Source organism: Dendropsophus ebraccatus, chromosome 11 (genome assembly GCF_027789765.1).
Source record: "Dendropsophus ebraccatus isolate aDenEbr1 chromosome 11, aDenEbr1.pat, whole genome shotgun sequence".
Taxonomy (NCBI): Eukaryota; Metazoa; Chordata; class Amphibia; order Anura; family Hylidae; genus Dendropsophus; species Dendropsophus ebraccatus.
In genome coordinates, this window is record NC_091464.1 from 58216672 (window position 1) to 58231318 (window position 14647).

Consider the following 14647-nt stretch of genomic DNA (forward strand, 5'->3'; position numbering starts at 1 on the left):
TAGGAGAACAGAGTTAGTAAAATAAATATACATAAAGAAATTAATCAACAGAAAATGATGAACCTAAAGGTGAATAATACCTTTAAGTTAAAGGGACATTAAATCAAGAAATGAATGACAAAAAAAAGTACTTCTCCTGGTTCTCTCCATGTTTTGACCAGAGTTTAGGAATGGGCAGTGCTTAAAGGGGTACTTTTAAGAAAAAAATGTTTTCAAATCAACTAGTGCCATAAAGTTATACAGATTTGTTCATCACTTCTATTAAAAAGAAAATCAAGTCTTCCAAAACTTATCAGCTGCTGTATGTCCTGCAGCAAGCAGTGAATTCTTTCCAGTCTGACACAGTGCTCTCTGCTGCCACCTCTGTCCATGTCAGGAATTGTCCGGAGCAGTAGCAAATCTCCACAGAAAACCTCTCCTTCTCTGCACAGTTCCTGACATGGACAGAGGTGCCAGCAGAGAGCACTGTGTTAAAGTTGAAGAAATACACCACTTCCTGCATGACATACAGCAGCTGATAGGTACTGGAAGACTTGAGATTTTTTACTAGAAGTAAATGGATTTGGAAAAATGTTATTTTTACCGGAGTATCCCTTTAAGTAAGAGGGTGTTGCCTGTGAGTTAAGTGTGTGTATGTACAGGGTGATACAATATGTGCAGAAAATAAAGGGGAGCTCTTTTTCAGGATTTTATAAGGAGAAATCAATTCACTTGAAGAGAGGATAAGTCTTCATGGTGGCAAAAGGCCTTTCACAGTCTATGTCAGAACACTACAGTTAATGCAATTAGTGACATAATACGACAGCAATCTCATCAGGTTTTTAATCTTTCTAGGTCAACAGAGAGAGGAGAATGTGTGGATTAGTGAGACAGTAGAAAGTGATGGATGGCCAGGAAATACCCACAGGCGTCTGTTTAAGGACCCTATTATAAAGGGAGATTATCAGCAGAACAGAGTGATATCACTTTATGTAATAGGAACAGAAATCAGCCCATAAATTAAGCCCCCCTTACACTGGGCGACTGAGAGGAGCAAACCTGGGAAGGCTCTATAAACCAGAACCGATCACTAAGATCTGCATTCATTTACAGGCAGCACTGGGCAATGTAATAGGGTCCTAAGGGTTGTCACCTATTGTCCCATTTACAATATGGATAACAATCACTTATGGTGCTCATAGCAGCTTTCTATATACCCCAAATTACTGACATATTAGCACTGTTTTCTTCTTCCTCCTCTGCCGGTGCCCCAGTAGTGAATGGGATGAGGTGCAATGCCAGGTACAGCTACTTAATGTATATAGCAGTACCTGGCAGGATTTAGACACACACCAACTAGATATTGATGGACATTCTTATAAATATGCCATTAATATAATTGTCCCAGGAAACCCATTTGATACAGAAGAAAGAGAAAGCTCAGGATAAGGATATTCTGGATCATAACTTACCATTTCCCTTCGCCCCTCATCCTTCTCCTGCAGCTTCAAGTGAGCAGAGACCTACAATACAGTACAGGTATGAGTGATACAGAGGAAAGGCCTTGTACAGTGCAGTATGTCGGCGTCAGGGTGAGGCAATAGTAAAATATTACTAAGATATGTACCATAAAATACTACTAGGAAAAAGTATCAAACTTGTGAAACGTTACTGATCACACTGGTTCTCACTCCTGAGACCTGCTGTAATCTCAATGAATTGGCAGGAGGAGTGTGTGGCAGCGCACTAACTCTTTCGCTACACTATAGTATATAGTTAGATGTTCTGCCAGTTGGGGAGTGAAACACACTGCTGTGCTCTTCCCCCTGGCTGTGTCTTGTGATCACAGTGGGTCACAGGAGTGAGACCCGATGCGATCAGTAACTTTTGTCATGGCTTAACATTTTCAGCTCACTATAGTGTATGGGAACCTTAAGCATGTACAGTATGAGGGGTGCACCGTGTAACTCACCATCATGGCCTCCTGGACAGTTAGATGGGGCAACAACATGTCATCTTGCATGATGTAACAGGACACTTTACGGAAGGTCCTCAAGTCACGAGGCTGCCCGTTTATGAGGATCTCTCCCTTCATGCCAGTCTCTCTGGAAAACAAAGGAACAATTCTTATCACTGCCAAGGACAGGTCAGGTCCTCCAGGGCAAGAGACGCTCTTTGTAATTGCTCTTCACACTTGCCATGTATTATTACTGATTAAAAAAAAAGGATTTTGGTGCATCATCAAAGGGGTTCTCTGCTTTGGACTCCTTTTTTGTTAAAAGTGTCTGAAAGCAGATCACAGGATATAATATTGCTTTAAACCCCGATGATTAGCTGGAAACTGCCAGCAAGTGTCCAATTTCCCTGCAGTGCCACCACAGGTGAAATTAAGCATTACACATCTCCTATTTAAATCTGTTGGCTGTCTGTGTAATGCAGGTGTGACCCCCATATATATATTAAGCAGCCACATCTGTATCCTCTGGTTGTATATATATTGCATGGTATCTGTTATTTTGTATCTTCACTCAGATGGTTCTTACGTGTATCCCGCCAGGATGTATACATATTGTATGGTATGGTAAAGGTTATTTTGTATCTTCACTCAGATGGTTCTTACGTGTATCCCGCCAGGATGTATACATATTGTATGGTATGGTATAGGTTATTTTCTATCTTCACTCAGATGGTTCTTACCTGTATCCCGCCAGGATATATACATATTGTATGGTATGGTATAGATTATTTTGTATCTTTAATCAGATGGTTCTTACCTGTATCCCGCCAGGATGTATACATATTGTATGGTATGGTATAGGTTGTTTTGTATCTTTAATCAGATGGTTCTTACCTGTATCCCGCCAGGATGTTCATCAAGGTAGACTTTCCTGCCCCTGAAGGGCCCATTATCGCTACCAGTTCTCCACAGCAGAATTTCCCAGAGATTCCCTTCAGCAGAGTCTTATAACCTGAAAGAGGAAAAATTCAAATCATCAAACACCAAGAAAAGTAACAAGAAAGTAGTGTAAAGGTAAAGGCTATAATTCTATGCCTTACTGGATAATGTGTGGTCGTATAGAGAGTCTACAAAAGCTAATGTAGTGTCCCTGAATCAATGGGCCACTACTGTCTCTGTCTCTTCCAGTCGGCACTGAAGGTATTGCCAAAAAGGTTCATTCCACTCTCTTACACCTTGCACCTGTATTTTCTGTGTAAACTTTTGGACTTTTGTACCCACGGTTGGCCACAAGATGTCGCCACTGATTATATTATATTGCCTGCACATTGCAGTGGATAGGGGTTAATGCCAATGTTTTATAACTTGTTACTATGTTACTATTTCCCAGCCTATCCCAGGTGAGTTTTAGAGTGTTACAGCCAATGGGGTGTCATACTACCTCGGTTCTCTCCCCTCCAATAGGAAATTAGACCTGTTCTTTTAGAGGTTAGGCGCCCACACCTGATTTAAGTCTGATTTCTTTTAAAGCCACTATCCGCAAGTTATGGCCTACTATGCCTTATACAGGGGCAACTACAAGTGAGGGGAAATTCATCTGTCCACGTCTGGAGGGCCTAATTCAGTATTCTTCTCAGGACATTCTACACTACAAAGTAGCCGAGTCGCCCCACTGATGTTCGCTTGAACACCTTTTGTAACCTCAAGGGATTAGCTCCACCCAGTTGTTGAAGCCGGGGCCTGTGTTTCTGCATCGGGCAATCTGTGATCTCTTCTGGCAAGAGGCAGCATTGACAAGCTGTATGTATGGGGTTCTTCTAAGTTAAGTCAAGTCCAAATTACTATCTAAGAGACTGTTCTATTCAAGTCAGTTAATAAATACAGTCATTACCAGTTATATCAATGGCAATAATCTCCAAGTATAAACCACTCTTGTATTCAAATTTGTGCAAAAGACTGTACTGTCACTTTAAGAAAATATTTAAAGTAAATAGTACTTCAACTGCTTGAGTTACCGGGGACTCTGTCTTCCCTTAATCGCACCACAAAACAACAAGAGACTATCTGTTTAACAAGCAGGTGTCTGGGACCCAGGAAGGGCGTACACCACTCAGGCGCCGCGAAAAGTGCCACAGCGGTACCACAACCAGCCCTAGCTAATACCACCTGACTACTAATATATAACACAGCTATGTATAATGAATAAAAAAAAAAATCCACATGTTTTCTTGACATATAGCGACCATAGACTTTTGTCCTTGTGTGCTATAAGTTTAAAATATGGGACTTAAAGGATTTCCTCTGTGGACAATTAAAACTATTACAGTCCTTATCATGTCCCATATTGTATCCTGTCCCTGGTAGTAGCATTAATCACCTGTAGTCTATACAGGAACATAGAAGCACCATAGGGAGAAAAAGTATTACAGGGTACTTATTGAAGCCAGTGGGCTGTCTATGTAATGCACAGATCTGAGAGGTCTTCCAGGGCAAGAGGTGCTCTTTGTACCCATGTAGTTCTGTGACCCAAATTAGACATTCCCCTCTCATCATCTTCATATTTGAAAATTCTTAGTAGAGGATCCTTTGGGCAGAAAGGAGGGTGATTTTCCATTCATGTCCTTTCTTAGGAAGACCACCTATAGATCTGACTAGGCACTATGTAATACCTGTATTTCCCGTGGGGGTGTACTGCAGGAAAACAAAAGATTTACTATCAGGTTTCTCCACCACTGATTATTGGTGATCAATATGTGATCATGTTATTGTCAAGGAATTGACAAAAGGGATTGTCCATAGCTGGGAACGGCGATGGGTGCCTGTGAGGGCCCAAAGGTCCACATAATGATGATACAAGTGCATTGAGGCCTAGGAATTACATGGTATGGTAGCTATTTCTGGGAGTGGTTGTTTTCTGGGTTATGGTTGGGCCTCATCTTGATGCCAGAGCACAGGCCCAGCCTGACCCTGTCTTCCACTACCCAAGTATATGGACAGAGAACCAGTCCACATTCTTCTCCATCAAACACAATGAAGTAATAGATTCCTTTCTAACATTAATTTAATATTGACTCCACATATGAGCCCGGAGTACTGGGAATGGTTCCTGTACAAGCGCCTACACTATATCTATTGTTCACCACAGATAGAGGCAAATTATATGTATCTCTATCAGACCCAAGGACAGGATTTCCGCAGCCACATTGGCTTACGATCCCTCATTATACAGTCTCTATCCATTTAACCTAATGACACAATAATAAGGGAATTTCTTGCCCTTTCGAAGGCGACAAAGTTTCTATTCATCTCCTGTGGGAATCAGAGACAAAACATCAGTGTCAGGACATTCTCAGGAGATGAAGGCCGCTCCTCCTCACTGTGAAGGAATGCTGAGGCAAGTTGTATTCAATTATATTATTATTCTTGTTGTTTCACCTTAGCTAAAACTTATGAAATACCTTACAAATGTATATTGAACTCATAGGGCGCCAATAAGGTCATAAGTTATCTGTTTCTTACATGGATGGCTGTGCATTAGAAAGGGTGGCATGTAATTCTACTTTTGCCCTGTAGTGGCCACTACAGGGAAAACAGCTGTCAAATCTATCGATCTATTTCCTATTATCTTTCTTTCTTTTTATCTATCTACAGTGCTGGCCAAAAGTATTGGCACCCCTGCCATTCTGTCAGATAATAGTCAATTTCTTCCAGAAAATGATTGCAATCACAAATGCTTTGGTATTAATCTCTTCATTTAATTTGTCTTCAATGGAAAACCACAAAAAGAATTGTCAAAAAGCCAAATTGGATATACTTCCACACCAAACATAAAAAAGGGGGTGGACAAAAGTATTGGCACCCTTAGAAAAATCATGTGATGCTTCTCTTATTTGTGTAAGTAACAGCACCTGTTACTTACCTGTGGCACATAACAGGTGGTGGCAATAACTAAATCACACTTCCAGCCAGTTGAAATGGATTAAAGTTAACTTTAACTTTGAGGCCTTCAAAGAAAAGAACACGGTCCTTACAGTCATTGATGGTTACCGGAAGCAGTTGCTCGCAGTTATTTTGTCTAAAGGTTGTGCTACCAAGTATTAGGCTGAGGGTGCCAATACTTTTGTCCGGCCCATTTTTGGAGTTTTGTGTAAAATGATTAATGATTTGACTTTTTTTTTCCATTCTCTTTTGTTTTTTGTTTTTTTTATTGCAAGCAAATAAATGAAGATAATATTACCAAAGCATTTGTGATTGCAATCATTTTCTGGAAGAAATTGAGTATTATCTGACAGAATTGCAGGGCTGCCAATAATTTTGGCCAGCACTGTATCTCTGCAGTAGACAATCCACAGCACTCAGGGTTAGTATGTGCAAAAAAAACTTGTGTTTTATTGTAGGGAAACACTATCTATCTATCTATCTATCTAATATCTATCTATCTATCTATCTATCATCTATCATTTCCCAGCACAGGTGTGCCACTAAGTCTTATTGCACCTGGGTAAAGGAACTCTCTCAAGTTCATACAAAAGGGGATGAAGGAGATTGTATTCTGTGTTTTTCCCCACTAGGTGTAACTGTTGTATTTATTATGTATGTAATGTACTATGCACAGCTGAAGGTCTATGGGTTCATTGTTTTATGTCACCTGCCATATTTCCTCCTATAGGTGCAGGCTTGTTTCCCTTACTTTTCCTCCTATCCTACCTTTTTTCTCTTACCCACACACAGCCCTACCAGTCACACACTAGCTAAGGTAATACTATAAAAAGGAGCTAGTTCCTTGTGGGAGGGTATTCTTGTTGAGTCAGTGGAGAGAGACAGGCCCAGAGAGCACAGTTCCTGCTGCAGTGAAGCCAGGGCCTTACTTAGGCCAGGACCCTTGTCAGGGACCAAGAGACTTATTCTTTTATGCTGCTTACTACCGCTAGCATGCACTGCTAGAACACCTAGGTGGGAATGACGTCCTCTGAGGAAAACCTTGTCCACGCCAGGGATACCTTCTACAAGACACAGGGCAGCACAGGGTCCTCAGATCTCGTACAACCCTAGCAGGACAGAAAGCCGGCACTATAGGGCGAAAGGCGGTCAGATAAGATAATCTATATGTCAGTACTACCTCCTGCCTGCACCTGCAGTTACCAGAGTATATTTATTGTGTATTTTGCTGAAGTTCTTACCAGTAAACCAACTAATTCTGGTTAAGTCTTTGGACTCTGGTCTATTCTTCCGCACCTGCCCCCAAACACCTGATCATACTTGGGTTATCCAAACCTCAAGCACAGTGCAGGATGTATCCAGTGGAAGTAAATGAAGCTTCCTATTGCCTGACTGCAAGCAGAAAGTCTATTGGTTCATTATATAAAGAATAATAATTATTCTAGAACATCATGTCACTCATGAACCATTAATATGGAGACCAATAGGCAAAACTAACCCATCAGTAACCTGTGTGTCTATTAGTAAGAAGTGGATCAGGATCTAATATGAGGATGCAGCACAGAAGTCAGCGGTGACCGCCCGCACCCCATGCCCCACACCAGGACTTCCCTCCGAATGTTTCCATTGTGCATTAAGTGATCAATAGTCACCCGCAGACCTCAGCTATTACTGCAGATTCTTGCCCAGTATTGACTGGGAAAGAACAATGTAGGTCACTCATCTCCCGGCCATCCATTAGACAAACAGTTATACACAGGCAGCATAGAACACTCCAGAGATGAGTGGATTACAGCTCCGGAGTTATGTCAGGACAAGCTGGAGCTGTACTATATAGGCTTAGTTCACAATCAGGTCACAGGTTCAATCAGGAGCTGCCATTTCCCTAGGAGCACCAATGCCTTAACCACAACGTGGATGGATGAGACCAAGGTTTTTGGTGTAAATGAGAAACATTATCGGGGATATTTACTAACAAATCTAAAAACACAATTTTGTCAAAGATTTTGTGGCATAATTTTGTTTTGGCACATCACACCGGTGATAGGAGTCTCCGCGTGTTTCCGTGCAGCTTGTTGTGCTCAAGTATCCGACCTGCTGACCAGTCATCCTGCTGGAGGAGGATCGACGGAGCCCCCTACCACCGGAGTGATGTGCCGTGATACAGATGCATCCGTAGCAGTCTGTGAAAAGCTTTATTAATTAAATTACATTTTCTCACAGTGGTGTCTCCCATGACATTCGGTGGGCCTACTGACTCCATGAATTCCTTTATATAACGTGATGTTGAATTATTTATACAGTATTTTCAAGTTGTTTACAAAGCACTATTTGCACAACAGGTGTTTGTACACTAATATGGGACAATATGGATATCTTTAATCTGCAACAATATGAATTGAATTTGCACTAATGGACCATTGGTCCCTCACAATGATGGACATTTTCTTTGACCAATCACCATGATGGACGTTTCCTCTAACCAATCGCCATGGGACTCTTTTGAACATGATGGTAATTTTTGTTAACCAATCACTTTTTGCTACGTGTGTATTTAACATTGTAATGGAGTTCACTTCTTTGCACTTGAAAATGGCGGGTGTGCCGCCGAAACCTTGTGTGAGCTTTGCTTTGCACTATGTTATGATTTAATTCACATTAAATTTGATTTTCTTCACTGAACTGGAGTGCTGTGGACCATATTTAGATAGATAGATAGATAGATAGATAGATAGATAGATAGATAGATAGATAGATAGATATGAAATAGATAGATAGATAGATAGATAGATAGATAGATAGATAGATAGGAGATAGATAGATAGAGTTGCGCTCAAAAGTTTATATACCCTGGCAGAAAATTTGCTTTCTTGTCCTTTTTTTCAGAGAATATGCATGATAACACAAAAACTTTTTTTTTCCACTCCTGGTTAGTGGTCGGGTGAAGCCATTTATTGTCAAACTACTGTGTTTTTAATACTTTGTATTGCCCCCTCTAACATCAATGACAGCTTGAAGTCTTTTGTGGTAGTTATAGATGAAGCTCTTTATTTTCTCAGATGGTAAAGCTGCCCGTTTTGTGTTGGCACAAAGCCTCCAGTTCCTGAACTGCTAGATAGTGATGAGTATATTGGTCTAGTCCACTTCCCTGCTATATCAGCACAGCACTCTGATAATAAGTATATAGATATATTGTATATGTCATGCTGGTCACCAGGAGTAAAATCTTTCCCCATAGATTACATGTGTCCATATAACAGGGAGGCCACATTAAGAAATTTGCAAGTGCCAGAGCAGACGTAGTGAATTGTGGGTATTATAGGCAGAAAGTGCCTGAGGCGTGTTCAGACCCGGACAGTCTCCACATCCAGACAGTGATGATCAGTAATGAGCTCCTAGATTTCCCCTTCTTTCCGTTAAAAATGTCACTTTATAATAACTACTGAACGCTGTTTCCTGTACGAGTGATTATCGCCGGCCTCACCGCCATCATATCAGACATTTTGAGAACAAAAGATAGTTACAAAAATTTCTGTTATATGTAAGGAGCGGTAAAGAGTTACTTAAAAAAAAAAAATCAAAAATCCTATCTTAATAGTCCATCCATATGTTGTATTCTGCAAGACACATGGCCTTGCTTACTGTCCCTGCGGTGCCCCCACAGGAGGGATGAAGTATTACACCATTCGTTTTTTAAATCAATGTCAGTGTACTTTATGGACATGCTTGGTCCTCCAAGAGGGGAAACACTCTTGGCAGTCTGTGTCTAATAAACACAATTGGGGGAGATTTATCAAACTGGTGTAAAGTAGAATTGTCTTAGTTGCCCCTAGCGACCAATCAGATTCCACTTTTCCTTTTTCAAAAACTCTGTGGGGAATGAAAAGTGGAATCTGATTGATTGCTAGGGACAATTAAGACAATTCTACTTTACACCTATTCTACTTTGATAAATCCCCTCCCCCCCAATGAGTATGCTCATTATGGTTAAGGCCATGTTCACACAACGTAAGTTCCGCAGTAATTATGGCCGTTGTTGCAACGGCCGTGATTAGTACGGGACTTACGTTATGCTGAAGGCTGAGAGAATCCCTAGCGGCGCCACGAGAAACTGACATGTCAGCTTTCTGCGGCTGCTATTTAGTGAATAGCAGCCACAGAAAACCCTGTCAGTGCACACTATGGAGCGCACAGCTCTTGCCGCACGCTCCATTGTGTGCAGTGGGGAAATCTGATGCAGGCTCTCACGGATGCGGCCGCATTAGTATTCAGCGGCGCTAGAGATCATCCGGCCGGTACTACACTACAGGCTGAAATGATCTTCTCTGAGACCGGCCAGTCCGTGACCCGGCCAGGTCACAGAACGTCCAGTCTCATACAAAGTGTGAACATAGCCTAAGGATGCATTCACATGTACAGGATCTGCAGCAGATTTGATGGTGCAGATTTGATGCTGTGTTCAGTTATTTAGATCAAATCTGCTGCGGATCTGCTATGGATCCTCTGCGAATCGGCAGCATAAAATCCGCTGTGATACGGTGTATGTGAAGCTACCCAAAAGAAGTTATCCAGTTTGTGTAAATAATGCCTAAAATTTGCATGATGAAACCTTTTGCAGCATTCAGTTATTATTTTGAGTGTCAGTTCCCCAAAATCTAAAAGCTCTCTGCTTGCTGTCAGTGAATATAAATATTCTTTTATAACCCCAGAGAATTAAAACCATGACTAGCGCTTTTCTACTACCCTTCACATGGTGCAGCTTGACATGATCAGGGCAGAACTGGAGCCTTTACATGTAAACTAGAATGTTCACAGCAATTCCTGCCATCACCACTGGGGGAGCTCACTGTATAGTGATATTTACATCTCCCATTTAGTATGCTCTGTATAAATCCATATGTAGTGATGGCAGCTCACAGGCAGGATTTTGTCACTTAATTCTATGACTGTGAAGATAGTTACATTTCTCTGAGCTCCCAGTGAGTGATACTATTCTGATACTATGAGTTCTGAACAATTACAAAATATAAGATAGAGAAATAAGATAAATACACATGACAATGTAAAAATATATAAAAGCAGGATCATTATATAATTAAAATGCAGCAATTCATTTGGGAGCCACAAGAAGTGGGTCAGTGGTAACAAGAAGCGAGAAAAATGCTTAATATGGAGGAAACGGAGAGAACAAAATGTGTTTAACTGCAATGAGAAGCCTTAAAGACATACTTACCTACCATCTCCTATATATTTAATATCTATCTCCTATCTATCTATCTATCTATCTATCTATCTATCTATCTATCTCCTATCTATCTATCTATCTATCTATTTCCTATCTATCTATCTCCAGTAGTGGATTATAACAAGGGCGTTTTGGGCGGCAGCCCGGGGCCCTGAGCTCCTGGGGGGCCCATGACCACCCAAAAAGACTTATACTTTCAGTGGTGTACTGTCTCCTGGCTACACTTCTGCCATGATTTGCAAAAATCACAGGTTTTTTTTTTATGGCAATTTTGCACAAATCAGGACATCATGACGTTATCTGTCCTGTACTATGAACGCCAGGCTAGTGCTGCCATAGTTACAGTGGGGTGGGGGGTGGGGCAGGCTAGGTGAACAGCGGGGGGCCTATGGTAAAGTTAATCCGCCCCTCTATCTATCTATCTATCTATCTATCTATCTATCTATCTAATATCTATCTATTATCTATCTATCTATCTATCTATCTATGAAATTCAGAGTGAATGCAGCACTCGTGTAGCGATGAATGTGGTGCCAGGCGGTATATACCAGTGACCACCCGGTATAAGTAATATAAATCAGAAGAATACCGCAGCACTCATGGGATAGAATTCAACACAACGTGTTTATTTCCCCAAACCGCAACGTTTCGCTCTCCACACTGAGAGCTTTTTCAAGCAGTCTTGCTAAACGTCGCGGTTTGAGGAAATAAACACGTTGTGTTGAATTCTATCCCATGAGTGCTGCGGTATTCTTCTGATTTTTATCTATCTATCTATCTATCTATCTATCTCCTATCTATCTATCTATCTATCTATCTATCTATCTATCTATTATCTATCTATCTATCTATCTATCTATCTATCTATCTATCTCCTATATATCTCCTATCTATCTATCTATCTATCTATCTATCTATCTATCTATCTATCTATCTATCTATCCATCTATCTCCTATCTATCTATCTATCTATCTAACAAAACACAACAATCACTGAACTCAGGGAGAACAGTGAAAAATTCCAATGGAGTACTCATTTACGAGTCTCCATTGATTGTCCCATACAAAATTTGAATATGCAAAAAAGGGGTCCGTGGAGCCTCAGTTACGAGTCTCAAAACACGGAAATAGCCAGATATCCCTCTCTCCAGAGAAGGAAGCCGATTGCCAAAGGGCGCCTCCTAGTGGGGATCTTTCTATCTAATATCTATCTCCTATCTATCTATCTATGTATCTATCTATCTATCTATCTATCTAATATCTATCTGTACTCAAAAGTTTACATACCCCGGCAGAATTTTTGCTTTCTTAACTTTTCTTCTTTTTTTTTCCAGAAAATTTGAATGATAACACACTTTTTTTCCCACTCATGGTTAGTGGTCGGGTGAAGCCATTTATTGGTACTGTGATTTCTCTTTTTAAATCATAATGACAACCAAAAACATCTTAATGACCCTGAACAAAAGTTTACATACCCCAGTTACATACCCCACTTAATACAGTGTATTTCCCCCTCTAACATCAATGACAGCTTGAAGTATTTTGCGGTAGTTGTGGATGAGGCTCTTTATTTTCTCAGCTGGTAAAGCAGCCCATTCTTCTTGGCCAAAAGCCTCAAGTTAAAGGGGAAGTCCGGGCAAAATAATTTTAAGATATGTTATTGCCCAACGAAAGTTATGAAAATTACTAATAGACACTTATGATGGGAAACGCACCTATAGTTGTAACAACTGGAGTCGCTAGCGATGGTAGTAACCGCACCAGGGAGCGGAGTCTAAGGGACCGCTGGTTTTCACCAGAGCCCGCCGCAAGGCGGGATGGACTTGCTGCGGCAGGCGACCCCCAGGTCGCTACCCCTGGCTTGGTTGCTAGTGACAGCAGGCGAGGCGTGGCAGGAGCAGTAGGCAGATGATAGTGCAGGCAGAGGTCTGTAGGCGTAACCGCAGGTGGCAGGCAGTGCTCAGGAACAATGGGTAAGCAGCGGACAGGGACTAGGGACTGGGACAGCGGACAGGGACTAGGAACAAGGACTGAGGTCCGGAACAACAGGGAGCTGGGCCAAACGCTATGGGAAGCATGTAGAGGCTCCAACACGAGGGACAGGGCATGCTGGAATTTATAGGAGTGATTGGTGCAAACCTCCAATTAGGGGCGGACTGGCCCTTTAAATCCGAGACAGCCGGCGCGCCCGCGCCCTAGGAGGCAGGGACGCGCGCGCCGGCTGGCACAGCGGGTGACAGGAACGGGGCGAGGTAAGGCGCCCCCCGGGGCCGAACTGGTAGCAGCGTCGGGTCCCTGCACATGGACCCCGGCGGCTGCATGGGGAGGTCGCGGCGGCGTCCTGTGCGCCGTGACAATAGTGCATTTTCTCTGCACTTATTACAGCATGGTTTGTTTAGGTCTCTATAAAGTTGGTGATGTCACAAACTGCCAACACCTGCAGCAGCAATGGGACAGACTGGAGCAGCAGTCAGCAGTTTATGTGACAGGACATCACCAACTTTACAGAGACCTGAACACGCCATGCTCTAGTAAGTTCAGGGAAAATGCACTATAGGTGCGTTTCCCATTATAAGTGTCTATCAGTAATTTTCATAACTTTGGTGGGCAATAACATATCTTAAAATTATTTTGCCTGGACTTCCCCTTTAATGTAAATTCCAGGGCTGTCTTGTATGAACTGGGTGCTTCAGATTTCCACTGAGTGGCTCAATGATATTGAGGTCAGGAGACTGAGATGGCCACACCAGAACCTTCTCTTTGTTCTGCTGTAGCCAATGACAGGTTGATCATGACAACCTAAAACATCCAAATGACCCTGATAACATGCACAGAAGTTGACACAAGTTGACAAACATTTTGGCCATAACTGCCAGGAATTTTTTTTAGGATGCAAAGAAAAACCCACAAATAAAATCAACTGAAACACAGGACTCTGAAAACTAGCAGTGTGGCTGTTTCAAGATGCACAATGAGGAGGCACTTGAAGAAAAATGGGCTGCATGGTCAAGTTGCCAGAAGAAAGTTGTTACTGCGCAAATGCCACAAAGTATCTCACCTACAATACGCCAAATAGCACAGAGACAAACCTCAAAACTTTTGTAACAAGGTCATTTGGAAGGAGGAGGCCACAACCACAAATGTTACATTTAGAGAGGTGTCAACAAGGCCTATAATGAAAGGAACACAATTCCTGCTGTAAAGCACGGGGTGGATTGCTGATGTTTTTGGGATGTGTGAGCTATAAAGGCACAGGAAGCTTGGTCAAAGCTGAAGGAAATATGAATGCGGCACAATATCAGCAAATAATGGAGGCAGCCCAGAAGCTGCGCATGGAAGGTACTTGGATGTTTTAACATGACAACAATCCAAAACACCAAGACCAAGTAGACCTGTCATTGGCTACAGCAGAACAAAGTGAAGGTTCTGGAGTGGATATCTCAGTCTCCTGACCTCATTATAATTGAGCCATTCTGCTCCAGTGTGCAGTTCATGCAAGACAGCCCAGGAATTTACAGGAACTGGGG

At 41.9% G+C, this 14647-nt stretch overlaps 1 protein-coding gene across 3 annotated transcripts in view; it reads right to left on the minus strand.

Moving 5' to 3' along the window:
• ABCG1 (ATP binding cassette subfamily G member 1) overlaps positions 1 to 14647 on the minus strand; it is an 83419-nt gene that overhangs the window by 15306 nt on the left and 53466 nt on the right. For all 3 annotated transcript variants that reach the window (XM_069946225.1, XM_069946227.1, XM_069946224.1), the window contains exons 3-5: positions 2831 to 2948; positions 1952 to 2084; positions 1452 to 1502 (exon numbers count right to left, since the gene is read on the minus strand). In XM_069946225.1, the coding sequence (XP_069802326.1) occupies positions 1452 to 1502; positions 1952 to 2084; positions 2831 to 2948 (302 nt within the window). The remainder of the gene's footprint in view (positions 1 to 1451; positions 1503 to 1951; positions 2085 to 2830; positions 2949 to 14647) is intronic.